Consider the following 13,964-nt stretch of genomic DNA (forward strand, 5'->3'; position numbering starts at 1 on the left):
GCGAAGGTTTCACCGTAGTCAATACCCTCTTGCTGACTATAGCCTTGGGCTACAAGTCGGGCTTTATTTCTAACTACGTTGCCTTGTTGATCTAATTTATTTCTAAAGACCCACTTAGTTCCTATGGTCTTTTGGTTCCTAGGTTTAGGTACTAAATCACATACCTCATTTCTTGTGAATTGATCAAGCTCTTCTTGCATAGCATTGATCCAATATTCATCGTGCTCGGCATCAGTAAAATTCTTTGGCTCATGTACTGAGACGAAGGCAACATTGCTGAGATACTTTCTAAGCTGATCTCTTGTCATCAGCTTGTTGTCAGCAGCATCAAGAATGGACTTCTCCGAGTGTCCTCTTGGAATTTTTATTTCTTTGGGTAATGTTGAGTTGGTTGGAACATGTGTTTCTATAATCTCTGCAGGAATAGATTGGTCAGCAAATGTTATTTCATTCTCTTGCTTACCTTTGGTCAGCCCTTGTATAGATGACTCAGAGGCTTCATTTTGATCAGCAGAAGCTGAGCTTGGTTCATCTTCAGTGGGCTGAGTTGTCTTTCCTGCAGGGTCAGCTTCATCGAACTCAACATGGACAGACTCTTCTACAATCTGAGTTCGTTTATTATATACCCTATATGCTTTGCTGTTAGTTGAGTACCCTAAAAAGATCGCTTCGTCAGCTTTAGCATTAAATTTTGCAAGATTATCTTTTGTGTTGAGTATAAAACACTTACACCCAAAGGCACGAAAGTAGCCAATGTTGGGCTTTCATCCTTTCCAAAGTTCATATGGGGTTTTCTTAAGAATAGGTCTAACTAAAGCCCTATTCAGAATGTAGCATGCTGTGTGGACAGCTTCACCCCAGAAATACTTTGGAAGCCTATTTTCACTCAGCATAGTCCTAGCTATTTCGACAATTATTTTGTTCTTTCTTTCAACAACCCCATTTTGTTGAGGTGTTCTAGGAGCAGAGAAATTATGGTCAATACCACTGGTTTCACAAAATTCATCAAACTGTTGGTTTTTGAATTCTCCACCATTGTCGCTTCTAATGTGAGCTACTTTTAGGTCTTTGTCAATTTCAAGCTTTTTAATCAATGTGGTAAACATCTCAAACGTTTCATCCTTGTTACTCAGCAAGATGATCCAAGTGTACCGAGAGAAATCGTCTACAATGACTAAGGAAAATTTCTTACCTCCCAAGCTGAGTGGCTGGATAGGTCCGAAAAGATCCAAGTGTAGTAATTCAAATGGTCTCTTGGTTGAGACAATATTTTTACTTTGAAATGACTTCTTAGTTTGTTTGCCTTGCTGAGAAGCTTTACACAATTGATCTTTTTCAAATTTAAGTTTGGGCAATCCTTCAACTAGTTGCTTTCTAGCTAATTTGGCAAGAAGGTCCATGCTTACATGACCAAGTCTTCTATGCCATAGCCAGGAGTTATCCTCTTTAGACACTAAGCATATGTTTTTAGAAAACTGTTTTTCTAAACTCAGCATGTATACATTGTCTACACGAGGGGCAGTTAAAATCAGTTCGTTTGTTTTTCCCTCGAGTATTTGACACTTAGCATCATCAAATACAACCTTTCTGCCACTTTTGCAAAGCTGAGCTACACTCAGCAGATTGTATTTGAGACCTTTAACTAAGGAGACTGACTCAATAGTTGGGTTACCTCCGATAGTACCTGAGCCGACTATCTTACCCTACTTATTGTCTCCAAAGCTTACACTTCCACCTCGTTTAAGCTCTAGTGTGATGAACTGAGTTTCATCACCAGTCATGTGCCTCGAGCATGCGCTGTCTATATACCATAATTTTGATTTCTCCACGCATCTCAGGCTTACCTGCATTTTAGACTATTCATCTTTAGGTACCCAATTCTTTTTGGGTCCTCGTTTGTTAGCATAAACAGGTGCAAAGTCATATTTTAACTTGTGACGGCATACTTTTACAGTGTGGCCTTGTTTACCACAGAAGTTACAATATGTTACCCTTTGAGGGTGATGCTGAGTGTGGTCTGCATTATTATACTGAGCGTGCCAACATACCTTAGTGGTATGCCATTTTCTTCCGCAGAAGTCACATTGGACAAACCGCTTGTTAAACCAACACACATCTCTTGTGTGCCCCTTTTTCCCGCAACAGTCACACTGAGTGAACTGTTTATGCTGACTAGTACTTGGGTACTCAACATGGGTTTTATTTTTATTTGAGCCTTTTATTTGACTTTGTAGGGTTGTAACGTCCTTTCTTAGTTTCTTTGACTCAGATTGGACCTCCGTGACAAACTTATGCATTATTTCCATATTACTATGTAAATCTGAGTTGTCTTGGAGGAGATATCGGAGGTCACTCAGCTTGACCTCTTCAATCTCGTCACACCGCTTGCTGAGTGATTTTATTTTCTTGTTACATTTCTTAGTTAGCGTATATAAATCACTCAGGGCATTTACCATCTCATTTCTAAGCAAGAGTAAGGATGTTACCTCATGGTTGTGTTCCTCCTGGTCAGTTTCATCAGAGAGGTCAGAGTGGTCAGCATCATCGGCCATGAAGCATATGTTTGCCGTTTCATTTGCATCAGCTTCGGATGATGTTGACACATCACTGTCACTCCATGTTGCTACCCTTGCTTTCTTGTTTCCCTTCTTATCTCTTTTGAGGTTTGGGCAGTTTGACTTGATGTGCCCAGTTTGGTGGCACTCAAAACATGTGACAGACTTGGAGCTGTCCTTCTTGTATTTGTCACTGGACTCAGCTTTGTATCTGTCATTTTTTCTGAATGGCCTTCTGCTGTTCTTTTCATTCTTCCTAAACAGCTTCTTCATTTTTAGTGTAAACATGGCCATTTCCTCATCGTCTGATGAGTCAGCTTCGGTCGAGTCAGCTTTCATGACAAGTGACTTTTGTTTCCTGTCTTCTGACTTTTCTTTCTCTTTAGCTTCAAAGTTTTGCATTGAGATCTCATGAGTCAGCAGAGATCCGATTAGCTCGTCATACTTGTATGTAGTCAGGTCCTGAGCTTCTTCTACTGCAGTTTTCTTAGCTTGCCAGCTCTTGGGTAAGCTTCTCACGATTTTCTTCACTTGTTCTTCTTCAGTGAAGTTCTTGCCAAGTCTTTTTAGCTCATTTATGATATTAGTGAATCTAGCATTCATGCTGGAGATGTCCTCATTGTCATTCATTTCGAACAGCTCATACAATCTCATGTGTTGATTCACCTTTGACTCTTTGACTTTGCTTGTACCTTCATAGGTCACCTCGAGCTTTTTCCATATCTCCTGTGCTGACTCACAACCTGATATTTTATTATATTCTGCAGCATCTAAAGCACAGTGAAGCATATTGATAGCCGGAGCATTATTTTGAAGTTTTCTAAGGTCATCTTCTGACCACTCAGTTTCACTCTTAACAACTTTCTCATTGTCAACAGTTTTATATGGCATGTATGGGCCTTGAACTATTGCAAGCCATGCACTCATGTTTGTGGCTTGAATAAAGTTCTTCATCCTATTCTTCCAGAATGTATAGTTGGATCCGAAGAATAGGGGAGGCCTACTAATAGATAATCCCTCAGGGAGTATCTGTGTTGTTTAGTTTTTGGGAAGGAAACGAGTGCTATTCTCAGCCATTTATGGGGATCCGCTCAAGATAGTTATATCTTTGAGTATTGAGCTTAGACTCTGATACCACTTGTTGGTCCCGTGTGATTAGTTCCAAGGGGGGGGGGTGTTAGGAACTAATACAATTGTTTCGCAAATTAATCTTGCTGCCTTAATTATTTTGGTGAGTTTATTAACTCAGCTTTGGTCAGCTTGGCCGGACTTAATGTAAGACAGCTTTAGTCAGTAGCTAACTAAGACTGGTTTACTTGAGAGTTAGGAATTGACGCTTATGTGGTCAGCTTCCAACTCAGCACTCCAATTTACTCAGTGTTAGCTTCTAACAGTTTATATGCTGAGTAAATATTACAAGCAACACAAGCACATGTATATATATATTTGAGAGTTAGAAATTACTCAGTATCACTTATCCTGGTTCGGCCTCTCCGCCTACGTCCAGTCCCCAGAATCCTCCGGGCTTTCAGAATCCAATACTGAGCTCTTTAAGGGTAGAGCACAAACCGATTACAGGCAGTTGAATATGCAAGAGTACCTTCCTCTACTCGTCTACTCAACTCCTACTAAATGCTACAACCCAGCACTTAGATTTCTCTACCACTAAGTACTAAATAACAAGTATTCAGCACGTACACTCTCAATATTACAATTGATCACACACTTGTTCCTTTTAAGATAAAGAACACTTTAGATGATTACAAACAATCAATCTAGCATTTACACAAAGAATAAAAGATTGGTGTAAGCTTTCTCTTTTGTTTTGAGTGCTTTGAATTTGTATCTTTCTCACTTGTAATTTCTGTAAATCGGCAATTTTCCAAATGAAATCTTTGTCCCTTTTATAGATGAATTGTGAGGAACAAATCATTTGAAATTGATTTGTCCGTTGAGTCCAAAACGGCTCTTTTGGGAGACAACTTCTGGTCAGCTTCAGGTGTCAGGCCAATCCTGTCTTCTGATTTCTTCAGACGTCAGATTTGTCTTCTTCCTGCAGATGTTGTCTTCTTGTGACAGTTTGTCTTTTAGCCAAATTCAATTGTCCCATGTTTCTCGAAATTGACTTTTGCATAATTTCGAGATTTCTATTATTGGTGCAGACAGTTGTTGGATTTGTCTTTTAGCTAACGGAACACTTGTGAATTACTCAGCTTTACTCCGATGATTTGTTGTTCGGCCAATTCTCACACTGAGTTCTTCTCACTCAGCTTTGTTCTGAAGCAGACTTTACTTCTTTCATGCTGAGTTCCATTCTACTCAGCTTCTTTGACCAGCTTTATTCTTCAGCTGTTGTTCTAAGGATGACTTTATCTATTCTTATGTCGAGTTGCCCTTTACTCAGCTTGTGCTGTTTTTATGCGGACTTTGTCCTGTCTTATTTTTGCATTTATACTCAACATTGAACAAACATATTAGTACAATTAAATCAAAGCACTTAAATTTAATTGTCTCTTAATCATGGATTAATTTTGTCAAATCAAAATCTTGTGGAAAAGTGTTTCAACATACCCTTCTGTGGAACGACTGGATCAAGCGGCTAAAACCCCTGTTTAGCTCTTAGTGGGAAAAACAACAAATCAGGGATTTCATCAACTTGACTGCCCAACCCATCCAATTTTCTGAAGACCTGGTGCTTGGTGCTTTATCCATGTGGTCCAACTCTTGTAATTCCTTTATCTTTCCTAGTGGGCTAATGTCCATCATCCTTCGTGACATAGTAGATTTGACTCATTTGTCGGTTGTTGGGCTAGACGTCCCTTGCATGATCACTACTGAAGCATATCCTAATTTCAGTGTTACGCCTTTCTATTACTACAAGATGATTGCTGCCTACGCCTTTCTCAAAGCTGACTAGCCTCCTACAGAAGATGAGCATATAGCCTTTTTTTGGGTTCTGCTGGACAAATATATGTTATTTCCTTGGGGTGGGATGCCAACTCTAGATTCTCTCCTAATGGCTAAGGTCCTAGTCTCTAGAGCTACTTTTTCCCTTTGGCAAGATCCTGTTAGGATCCGTTTTTCACCAGATCCAACAGTCAATCATAAGTGAGCCTTTCACCAAGCTAAGTGGGCGCATTTGGATTCTATAGTTGTGGCTTTTTTCCCCCAACTCTTAGGGGAAATATCCCAACACTATATGGTTTTGTTGGCCAGAACGTAGGGGCTGATACTCGACAGCAAATATGTCACAGGTTGGGGGTTCGGGAAACTTAAAATCAAGGAACTTATTTAGGATTTCCATCAATGGTTGGTCGAAATAAATGAGAGATCTTAAATTTTATTAAGGACAGAACTCGGAATCGTCTTCATTCTTGGCATTCCAAAATCCTATCTCGTGCAGGTAAGAAAATATTGTTGAAAATTGTTGTCCAGGCAATTCGAATTTATGCGATGAATGTTTTCTTACTACCATTGAGTTTGTATCAGGATCTTGAACGTATATTCAACGCTTTTTGGTGGTGTAATGCTGGTCGGGGTATTCGTTGGGATTGTTTAAGCATACCTAAATTTGCTGAGATTTTGGGGTTCAAAAAACTTAGAGAGTTTAACTTGGCTATGCTTGGGAAACAAGGTTGGCAGTTTATCACCGCACCAAATTTTGTGGCTTCTCGCATATTTAAAGCTAGGTACTTTAAGCATAGCTCTTTCTTAGAAGCCACTAAGGTCATAATGCAAGTTTTGTTTGGAGCTGTATTATTGAGGCAAATGACATCCTTCTTCAAGGTTGTCGCAAGAGAATTGGTAATGGTTATAACTTGCGTATTAGACATGATCCTTGGCTGCTAGGAGCTCATCTTGGAGTGCCAACTTCTCTGTTGCAAGATCCTATTGTTGCTGCTCCTGTCGTTTCTCTCTTTGTTTTGGGTGAGAGACGATGAGATATAGATATTGTTCGTGATCTTTTCAATTCGGAGGATCAAAATTATATATTTAGTATTCCTATTTCTCAAAATCTATTGCAGGATGATTAATTATGGTGTTTCGAACATGATGGAAACTATTCCGTCCGGAGTGCTTATAAGAGGCTTTGCAATATTCCAGTTGATACAGTGAGTAGTTTGTGGAAGAAAATTTGGTAGCTCAAAGTTCTCTCGAATGTGAGAAATCTTATTTGGAGAGCCTTTCATAATGTTATCTCATCTGCTGATAATTTAATTAAGAGACATTTAGATTCAAGTCCCATTTGTTCATTATATGGTTCAGTTGAGGAGAGTTTTATGCATGTTTTATATGGATGCAACATTTCCATTTGAGTTTGGCAGATTCCAGGAATGCAAAGAATTCTAAACTATAGTGGTCACTTATTTCATGGAGTGGGTGAGTTTTATTTTTAATACACTGTTTGTTGACTTTATGTGTGTGTTGGCCATGGTCATCTGGGGTATTTGTACAGGTAGAAACAATTACATTTGGAACAATGTTAAGATGTCTCCAAGAGTGGTTTTCCAAATGGTTTGTCTGAGTTTGAAGGAATGTCAGGATGCACAAACCTTGCATCACGATAGAAATGGTGCTTCGCAATAGTGAAGCCCAGTTCTGTAGTGCGTTTTCTAAGCTTCCCCCAGGCAACTATCAAGTCAGAGATGTAGAGACATTGAGTATAAAAGAAGCACTAAGTTGGTTAAAAAATAAAGGTGTGAGAAGATGTGAGATTGAATCAGATGCTACTGCGGTAGTTAATCAGCTTAGGGAAGAACCTTTCAGGTCTATTTATGGTTTTATATTAGAAGAGTGTAAATTTCTATTAAGTTATTTAAATGACATTAGTGTCAATTTCGTTAACCGTTTTGCGAATAGTGTACTCTATCGGGGTGTTTGTTAGAAGGGATATAGAAAGTGAGATAGAGAGAAAAAAAAACACGAGATAAGTTATCCCGTGTTTGTTTGGGAGATAGAAGAGTGAGACGGATGAGAGATAAACTTCTTATCCCTCAAATCCTATACCCGGGAGGGGGGGGGGGTGGTATAAGGAGGTGGGATAAGCTCATGCGATTTTAATAGGATGAAAAAGTCCATCTTATCCCTCAAATTAATGTTATGTAGTTTAAATAAGGTTAAAATAGTAAAATGTATTATTTTATTCTCATCCCTATCCCACATACTAAACATTGAATAATAATTCTCGACTATCATATTTTTATCCTTATCCCAACCATTTATCCTTATTCCTATCCCTATCTCAATAGAATACCAAACGCTCCGTATGAGTTTGCTCGAGCTACCTACTCTATGTTAGGACTAATGGAATGGTCTTTAAGACCCCTGATTTTATTTGTTGTATATTGTATTCTGATTTTTATTGATGATTTTTTTTTTTTTTACTTAAAAAAAACTTGAGCTAAGAGTTTATGTTAATAATTCTCGTATAGTCTAGATGGAACCTGATCCGATGTAACACAAAAACTTGTGCACCTTGGTACAACCCATGATGAGGGGAAACATTATCCTTCAAATTACAGGAACAGGACACGTGGAGTTCCTCTCCGACCCATTTTGAAACTCCTTAAGCGCCGCCACCGTCTTCAGACCAACCAACTCCTACGCCTTCTCAAATAACTAAAAACCAAACCATGTTGTTCGCTCTCTCTCCTTCACCTCTCTCTATTTCTTCACCTTTTCTTCCCCATGCCTACCCTCTCTCTCCCATGTCTATCCTACGCCGCCTGATTCCCCCTCGCTCCCTCTCTTTACATCTTACCCCTCATCACAGACGCCGCGCTTCCTCCGTCGCTGCCGCCGTTCGTCAGGATACCACCCTCTGGTCCCGAGCTCCTCTCTCCGATATCCAACCCGCCGCTGAATCCCTCTTCCACGTTACTATTGACGTCTCCGATTCCTCCGACCTCGTCACCTCCCACACTCACGCCGGTCAATATCTCCAGCTCCGCATACCTGACTTTGAGAAGCCTTCGTTCCTTGCCATCGCTTCTCCTCCGTCTTATGCTGCCTCCAACGGCGCATTTCAATTCTTAGTCAAGAGCGTCGCTGGCTCCACCGCTGAGCTATTGTGCGGTCTCAAGAAAGGAGATGTGGTCGAATTGACCCAAGCCATGGGGAATGGCTTTCCCATAGATCGCATCGAACCTCCGGAGAAGTATTCAACGGTTCTGATTTTTGCCACTGGATCTGGAATTAGGTATTAAGTTCTCATACTTTATGTTTTTGTCTTGCTTTGTTCGCTTCAAATAATTAAATTCACTGAAATGTTGTTGGAGCTGAATGTCAAGATCACAAGAATAGTGCTTTCTTTGCTTCAGTTACTCAGATAAATTTGGATAATTCTGTGGATTTCGAATTTGTCGAGTTGATGGAACTTTAGTATGGGATATATAGTAAAGAGGAAAGGAGTCGCCCTGGCACTTCAAGCAAGATTTAATAACTTCAAGCAATTAGGTGGCGAGGTCTTGACAATACATGAAATCTTCCCATATTATGCATATTCTTTAATGTGGAAGTTTCTAGTTTTGGATGATCGAGGACCTACGTTTTTATGTAAAAATGCCATGCATTCCTTCCTGTTCTTTTGCATGAAAACTCTTTTATTGTTTGCTTTAATATTTTAAACAAGGGAGGTCAGGCTGGCTGTGACATTGGAATCTTGGAGACTTTTGTTCTAGCTTTAATTGTGTTTATCATTTGAAATTTGCAAGCTATATCTTGCTGTCTTTGGAGTCTTTGCTTACTTCTCTATTGGATTTTAATGGTGGCCTGGAAAGGATATTGAGTTCCTATTCAGGTTCATGAATGTTTCCAATACAAGGGATTGATCTCTAAGGGCAGATTATGCAATTGGAAGCTACGATGTGGGTTTAGTTTGAAATGCAAGTCATGGAGGTAAGTGGGCCCTCTTAAGAAATCGAGATGCTATTCGAAAGACAAAAGGAAATCTGAGGGTGACGATATTATACTCCTGAATCCTTGAAGCTCACTTCTGCCAGAAAGTAGGCTGTATCACAATCTGTGGCATAATCTGGATTCACAAATGAATAGTTGTTGTTGGTGGGTTTGATTGGGTAGTCAGCAATTTAGTTCTAAATATCTTTGAATTATCTCAATTTTGTTTGATTTGGTCAGGACCTATCTAGTTAATGCTGTTATTAATAATGAAGTGGATGTGACCCCTTCTACATGATCTTTGACTCTCTTAAAAAGCACCACAAGAATATAATTCTGTATTAGGCAAAGAATCATTTATGCTTACTTCCATTTGTGCTCTCAATCAGTAAACAAGCAGGACCTCTTTCAATCTGAAATATAGTACACTGGGATTACTTATATTGTTACAATTTCTTCATGGGGCACCCCTTGGTCAGCTTTGTGCAGATGGTAGATTGATATAGGAAGGACAATACTGTCGTGAGACTTACACTTTGTTTGTTTTTGAGGGTTAATGGGGGTTAATGAAGCAAGGTAAGGTAAGTGTAGTAGATATCCATGTATGTTTTAAAGGTAATTGGTGGGTTTTGATGGTTAACTAATTTGTGGGTTTTCATGGTAAATTGATCGGCTCTATGTAGAGATTTTTTTAACACTCCAAAATGGAATGTTTTCATGGTAATATTATTTACCGTACTTTACTTTAATAATACCTCATCCAAACAAGGGATTAGTGTCTACAGGTTGGAAATGATTAAAAAGTATTTACCAACCTTTTTGAAGATAATAATGTAATTTGTGTATCCCATTGTTAGGACATTCATTTATGTATCCATATCTCTTTTGCCAGTTTCTCTTTATCGGAAAGATAAGGGATATATCGTTTCCTTTTGAATTTAGTTCTTTCTTCTTTAGACCCTTATTTTGTGTGTCACAGTTAATTCCACTTAGTGTCTTCAATGTTGCTGAAATATTAATTGTTATGCTTTGACTTCGCTACAGTTATATTTTCTGGAGTTCTTTAATATTTAATATAGTATACCTATAACTGTGTTTTCTTCTCCAGTCAATACTGATAATATATTGCTTTCTGTATTTAATTGCTTGTAGTCCAATTCGATCTTTAATTGAGTCAGGGTTTAGTGCTGATAGAAGATCTGATGTGAGGCTCTATTATGGGGCGAGAAATCTCAAGAGAATGGCTTACCAGGTTTGATTGCTTTTTTTATTCTTCCTAGTAGTATTAATGTCATCCCATGGAGTTCGGCTTATTATCTTCTGTTGTCGATTGTCATTAATTTGGTGCTTTTCTTTTTCCATCTTATAGGATAGGTTTAAAGAATGGGAATCTTCTGGTGTCAAGATTGTGCCAGTACTATCACAACCAGATGATAGTTGGGCAGGTGAAATAGGCTTTGTGCAGGTATAGTAATAGTACATGCTCTTTTGATGCTCTGCTTCTGAAGTATTGCATTAATATCTAACACCACTCCCTTTCCAGGCTGCTTTTTCTAGGGCCAAGCAAATTGATTTCCCCTTGGGCACTGGTGCGGTGCTCTGTGGACAGAAACAGATGGCCGAGGTTTGTTATTTCATTCAGTTTTCCCTTTTTGCTCTTCACATATTGAAACTCACCTACATATGTCATTATAAAGGTGATAAATTGTGAAGGGTTCTTAACACTGAAAATTAGCTGTTCTAATGAACATTGGTTGCATGACAAGATTTAAGACGCCAAGACTCAATATGACATTAATTTTAGATTACTAACTGAATTTTTCATAAATTGTTAACCAGTAAATAGGACTGCAAGATATATACATGTATACATATATTGTAAACAATTTATTAGTCTCTCTCTCTCTCTATATATATAATATATATATATATATATATATATATATATATAACATTTCTCTAGAGCTTTCCACTAAGCAATTTGAAATTGTGAAAGATTAATAAAAGGAATTTTATCCTTCCCATAATATGTGCGACTCTAAGCCCATAGTTGCCAACATATCAAATAAAATTTTGATGTTCATATATGAAGTGACTTCCAAAGGTTTTATTTGAATCAAAATGTAATAAAAGGTGATTGCTTATAAGTAGCATTTTTGTGAAGCATCTATCGACCATGAGGTTCCATAGTGTTTGTGCATTGTTATTAATATTTAAGATCCTAACAAGAGAAGAAAAAGCATACTATGCAAGTTTTCTTTATGGTCCTCCAAGGTTTCTTACCTTCCTATCATTGGCATTTTCTCTGATTGTATCCTGGTAGCAGTACTCCGATATTAGAGCTTTCTTCTTTGCCTAGTCTCCATCAAGTGTTCAATTTTGAATCTAAGGCATTACATGATATTAATAAGATATTCATGCCCCTGGCATACAGAAAAGGCCCTAGAATTGTTACTTAAGGGGGTGTGCTGATCTCAAATGCTAAACTAGAAGGGATGTCTTACTTCCCAAGTCCATGAACACACAGCAAGCAAAGCAAAAAGTAAACAGAGAGCCACATATGATGTAGTATCTACTTTGACAGCTTTTCCTTCTGTCTGTCTCTGTTCACATCATCTCTCCATATATCAAGGCCTATGCAAATGCAAATATGGCATGTGCAATGATAGATAACTATGTAAATGATTAAATTTATAGACAACCATGAGGAAGGGTTAAAACCGTAGATGCAGTCTCTCTAGTACGACTTCCTGTAAGCTTGTTACCATTCAATATTGCTGCAGAACAATGGCGTGACTATGCTTGAATGTTGGGAATGCTCACCATATGTAGGAAAGAATCTGGTGGGGGATACCCTAAGGTTGATGTGAGGTTTTCATTGTCCAGTCTGTTTTCTTCACAAAGGTGTCTCTATTTGAATAATTTCATATTGGCCTGCAAAAGCTTCTAATCAGTTTAGTGGAGTGCTGTTTGAAACATAGCTTTTGCTCTGCAAATTTGTCATTTCAGCAGAGCAAGTGTAGCCTTGATTTTTATCCATGCATTATGGTTCGATTACTTGTCTAGTTGGTAGTGTGTTAATCTTGACCTTCTCCATGTATGAGCAAACACAGATGCAAAGGAATGGGTCTCTAATTTTCTGATGCCATTTGCAGGAAGTAACAGCAATGCTTGTAGCGGATGGAGTCTCAAATGAGAAAATATTGAAGAACTTCTAAAACAATAGTTGTTATAGTTATAACACCACTTTTACGACAACAAATGCTCATGATTCTTTCTCCTGAACGCTGCTGTGGATTGACTATTTCACTCGGCCAATAAAACACAATTTTGGATTTGTAGCAATTTATATGTTATTTGTATGCCAAGTTCTCAATTAGAGCTGTTTCTGGCGCCTAAGTTATAGGATATACAATCCGTTTTTTTTAATACGGATAGGATTTCAGCACTGTACAGCATGATGCATAAGGTGCTTATGTAAAACTGGCTCAGTTTATGTTGTATATGAGGCATTTGCTCGCAGGGGATCGTCACGATTATTGGTTTAATTAAGAGGAATTATTTAGATATTACATTAGGTGGTTAATTGAGTTATTATTTGCTTGTTATTGCATTAAATAGTTTTTATATAGGAATATTTCACAGCTGTTGTAGGAATATGTAACTGCTGCCACATCAGCAGTATCTGTATCTTTGTATCTTTGCCTATTTAGAGCTCTCTTTCTTAAGTTAAGATTTATCATAATATTATAAATGAAGTTTATCTTCTTTCTTCCTATTTCTTCTCCTTCCTACTCTTTTCTTTTCTAATTCTATGCGTCTTTTTGTATCTTATACTTCTCTTCCCTTTATTTCTATTTCTACCTTAATCCTCTACAATCAGAATTTCTAATCCTGATATTGGTATCAGAGATTTTCTTCCTCTGGTATGGACGAATATATTTAGTGATGGGAACTACTTTACAAGGAGCAATAAAACCACGCTGAATTATATCGTAAGGACCAACAAAACTCTCTTGAACGAATCGATAAATCCCTCCTATCCTTCGACTGATTCTAGAAAAGCAAGGAGTTTCAAATCATTCCTTTGTTGCCTCCCAACTAATGCCTAAGAACAAAGAAGAGGAAACCTGCAAACCACCTTCCAGCTGTGTGATGAAATGCCTAAAAGGAAGATGGACCTAACAAATACCTATGTGCAGGGAAACACGCTGCATCAGTCTTGCCTAAGGAAGCAGACCACTGCTGTAATTGTCGCACAATGTCAGCTTGAAGCTCTAAAGCATCAAATGGAAGCATCAAATGGAGAAGGCAAATCCTTCCATTACTGAGTTCTACTCTCTACCATGTTCCGTCATTGATTTAAACCCTGAATTCCTATTTGCTGTTATATCTTACACCCCAAACAATCTTAAACCTAACCCAATTTTTAGATTCCTATTAATTACTACATCTTGGACCCAGAACACTCCAAACAGACATGATTTTGATCTGTTTAGGGGTCAAGGTTAG

At 38.2% G+C, this 13,964-nt stretch overlaps 1 protein-coding gene across 1 annotated transcript; it reads left to right on the forward strand.

Moving 5' to 3' along the window:
- Positions 1-8,091: 8,091 nt before the first annotated feature.
- LOC136235760 (fruit protein pKIWI502) lies at positions 8,092-13,024 on the forward strand. The gene is made up of 5 exons (XM_066025760.1): positions 8,092-8,754; positions 10,605-10,704; positions 10,822-10,917; positions 10,996-11,076; positions 12,608-13,024. The coding sequence occupies exons 1-5, from the start codon at positions 8,189-8,191 to the stop codon at positions 12,668-12,670; spliced, it is 906 nt and encodes a 301-aa protein (XP_065881832.1). The 5' UTR covers positions 8,092-8,188; the 3' UTR covers positions 12,671-13,024.
- The last annotated feature ends 940 nt before the right edge of the window (positions 13,025-13,964 follow it).

The sequence above is a fragment of the Euphorbia lathyris genome, chromosome 1, assembly GCF_963576675.1.
Source record: "Euphorbia lathyris chromosome 1, ddEupLath1.1, whole genome shotgun sequence".
NCBI classification, from domain to species: domain Eukaryota; kingdom Viridiplantae; phylum Streptophyta; class Magnoliopsida; order Malpighiales; family Euphorbiaceae; genus Euphorbia; species Euphorbia lathyris.

Excerpts from the sequence above, each read along its gene's own strand:
- LOC136235760 (XM_066025760.1), top strand. The coding sequence starts at position 8,189 with ATGTTGTTCGCTCTCTCTCCTTCACCTCTCTCTATTTCTTCACCTTTT. Across the intron at positions 10,918-10,995 it reads GTGAAATAGGCTTTGTGCAG|GCTGCTTTTTCTAGGGCCAA; the intron begins GTATAGTAATAG and ends CTCCCTTTCCAG. Across the intron at positions 11,077-12,607 it reads GACAGAAACAGATGGCCGAG|GAAGTAACAGCAATGCTTGT; the intron begins GTTTGTTATTTC and ends TGCCATTTGCAG.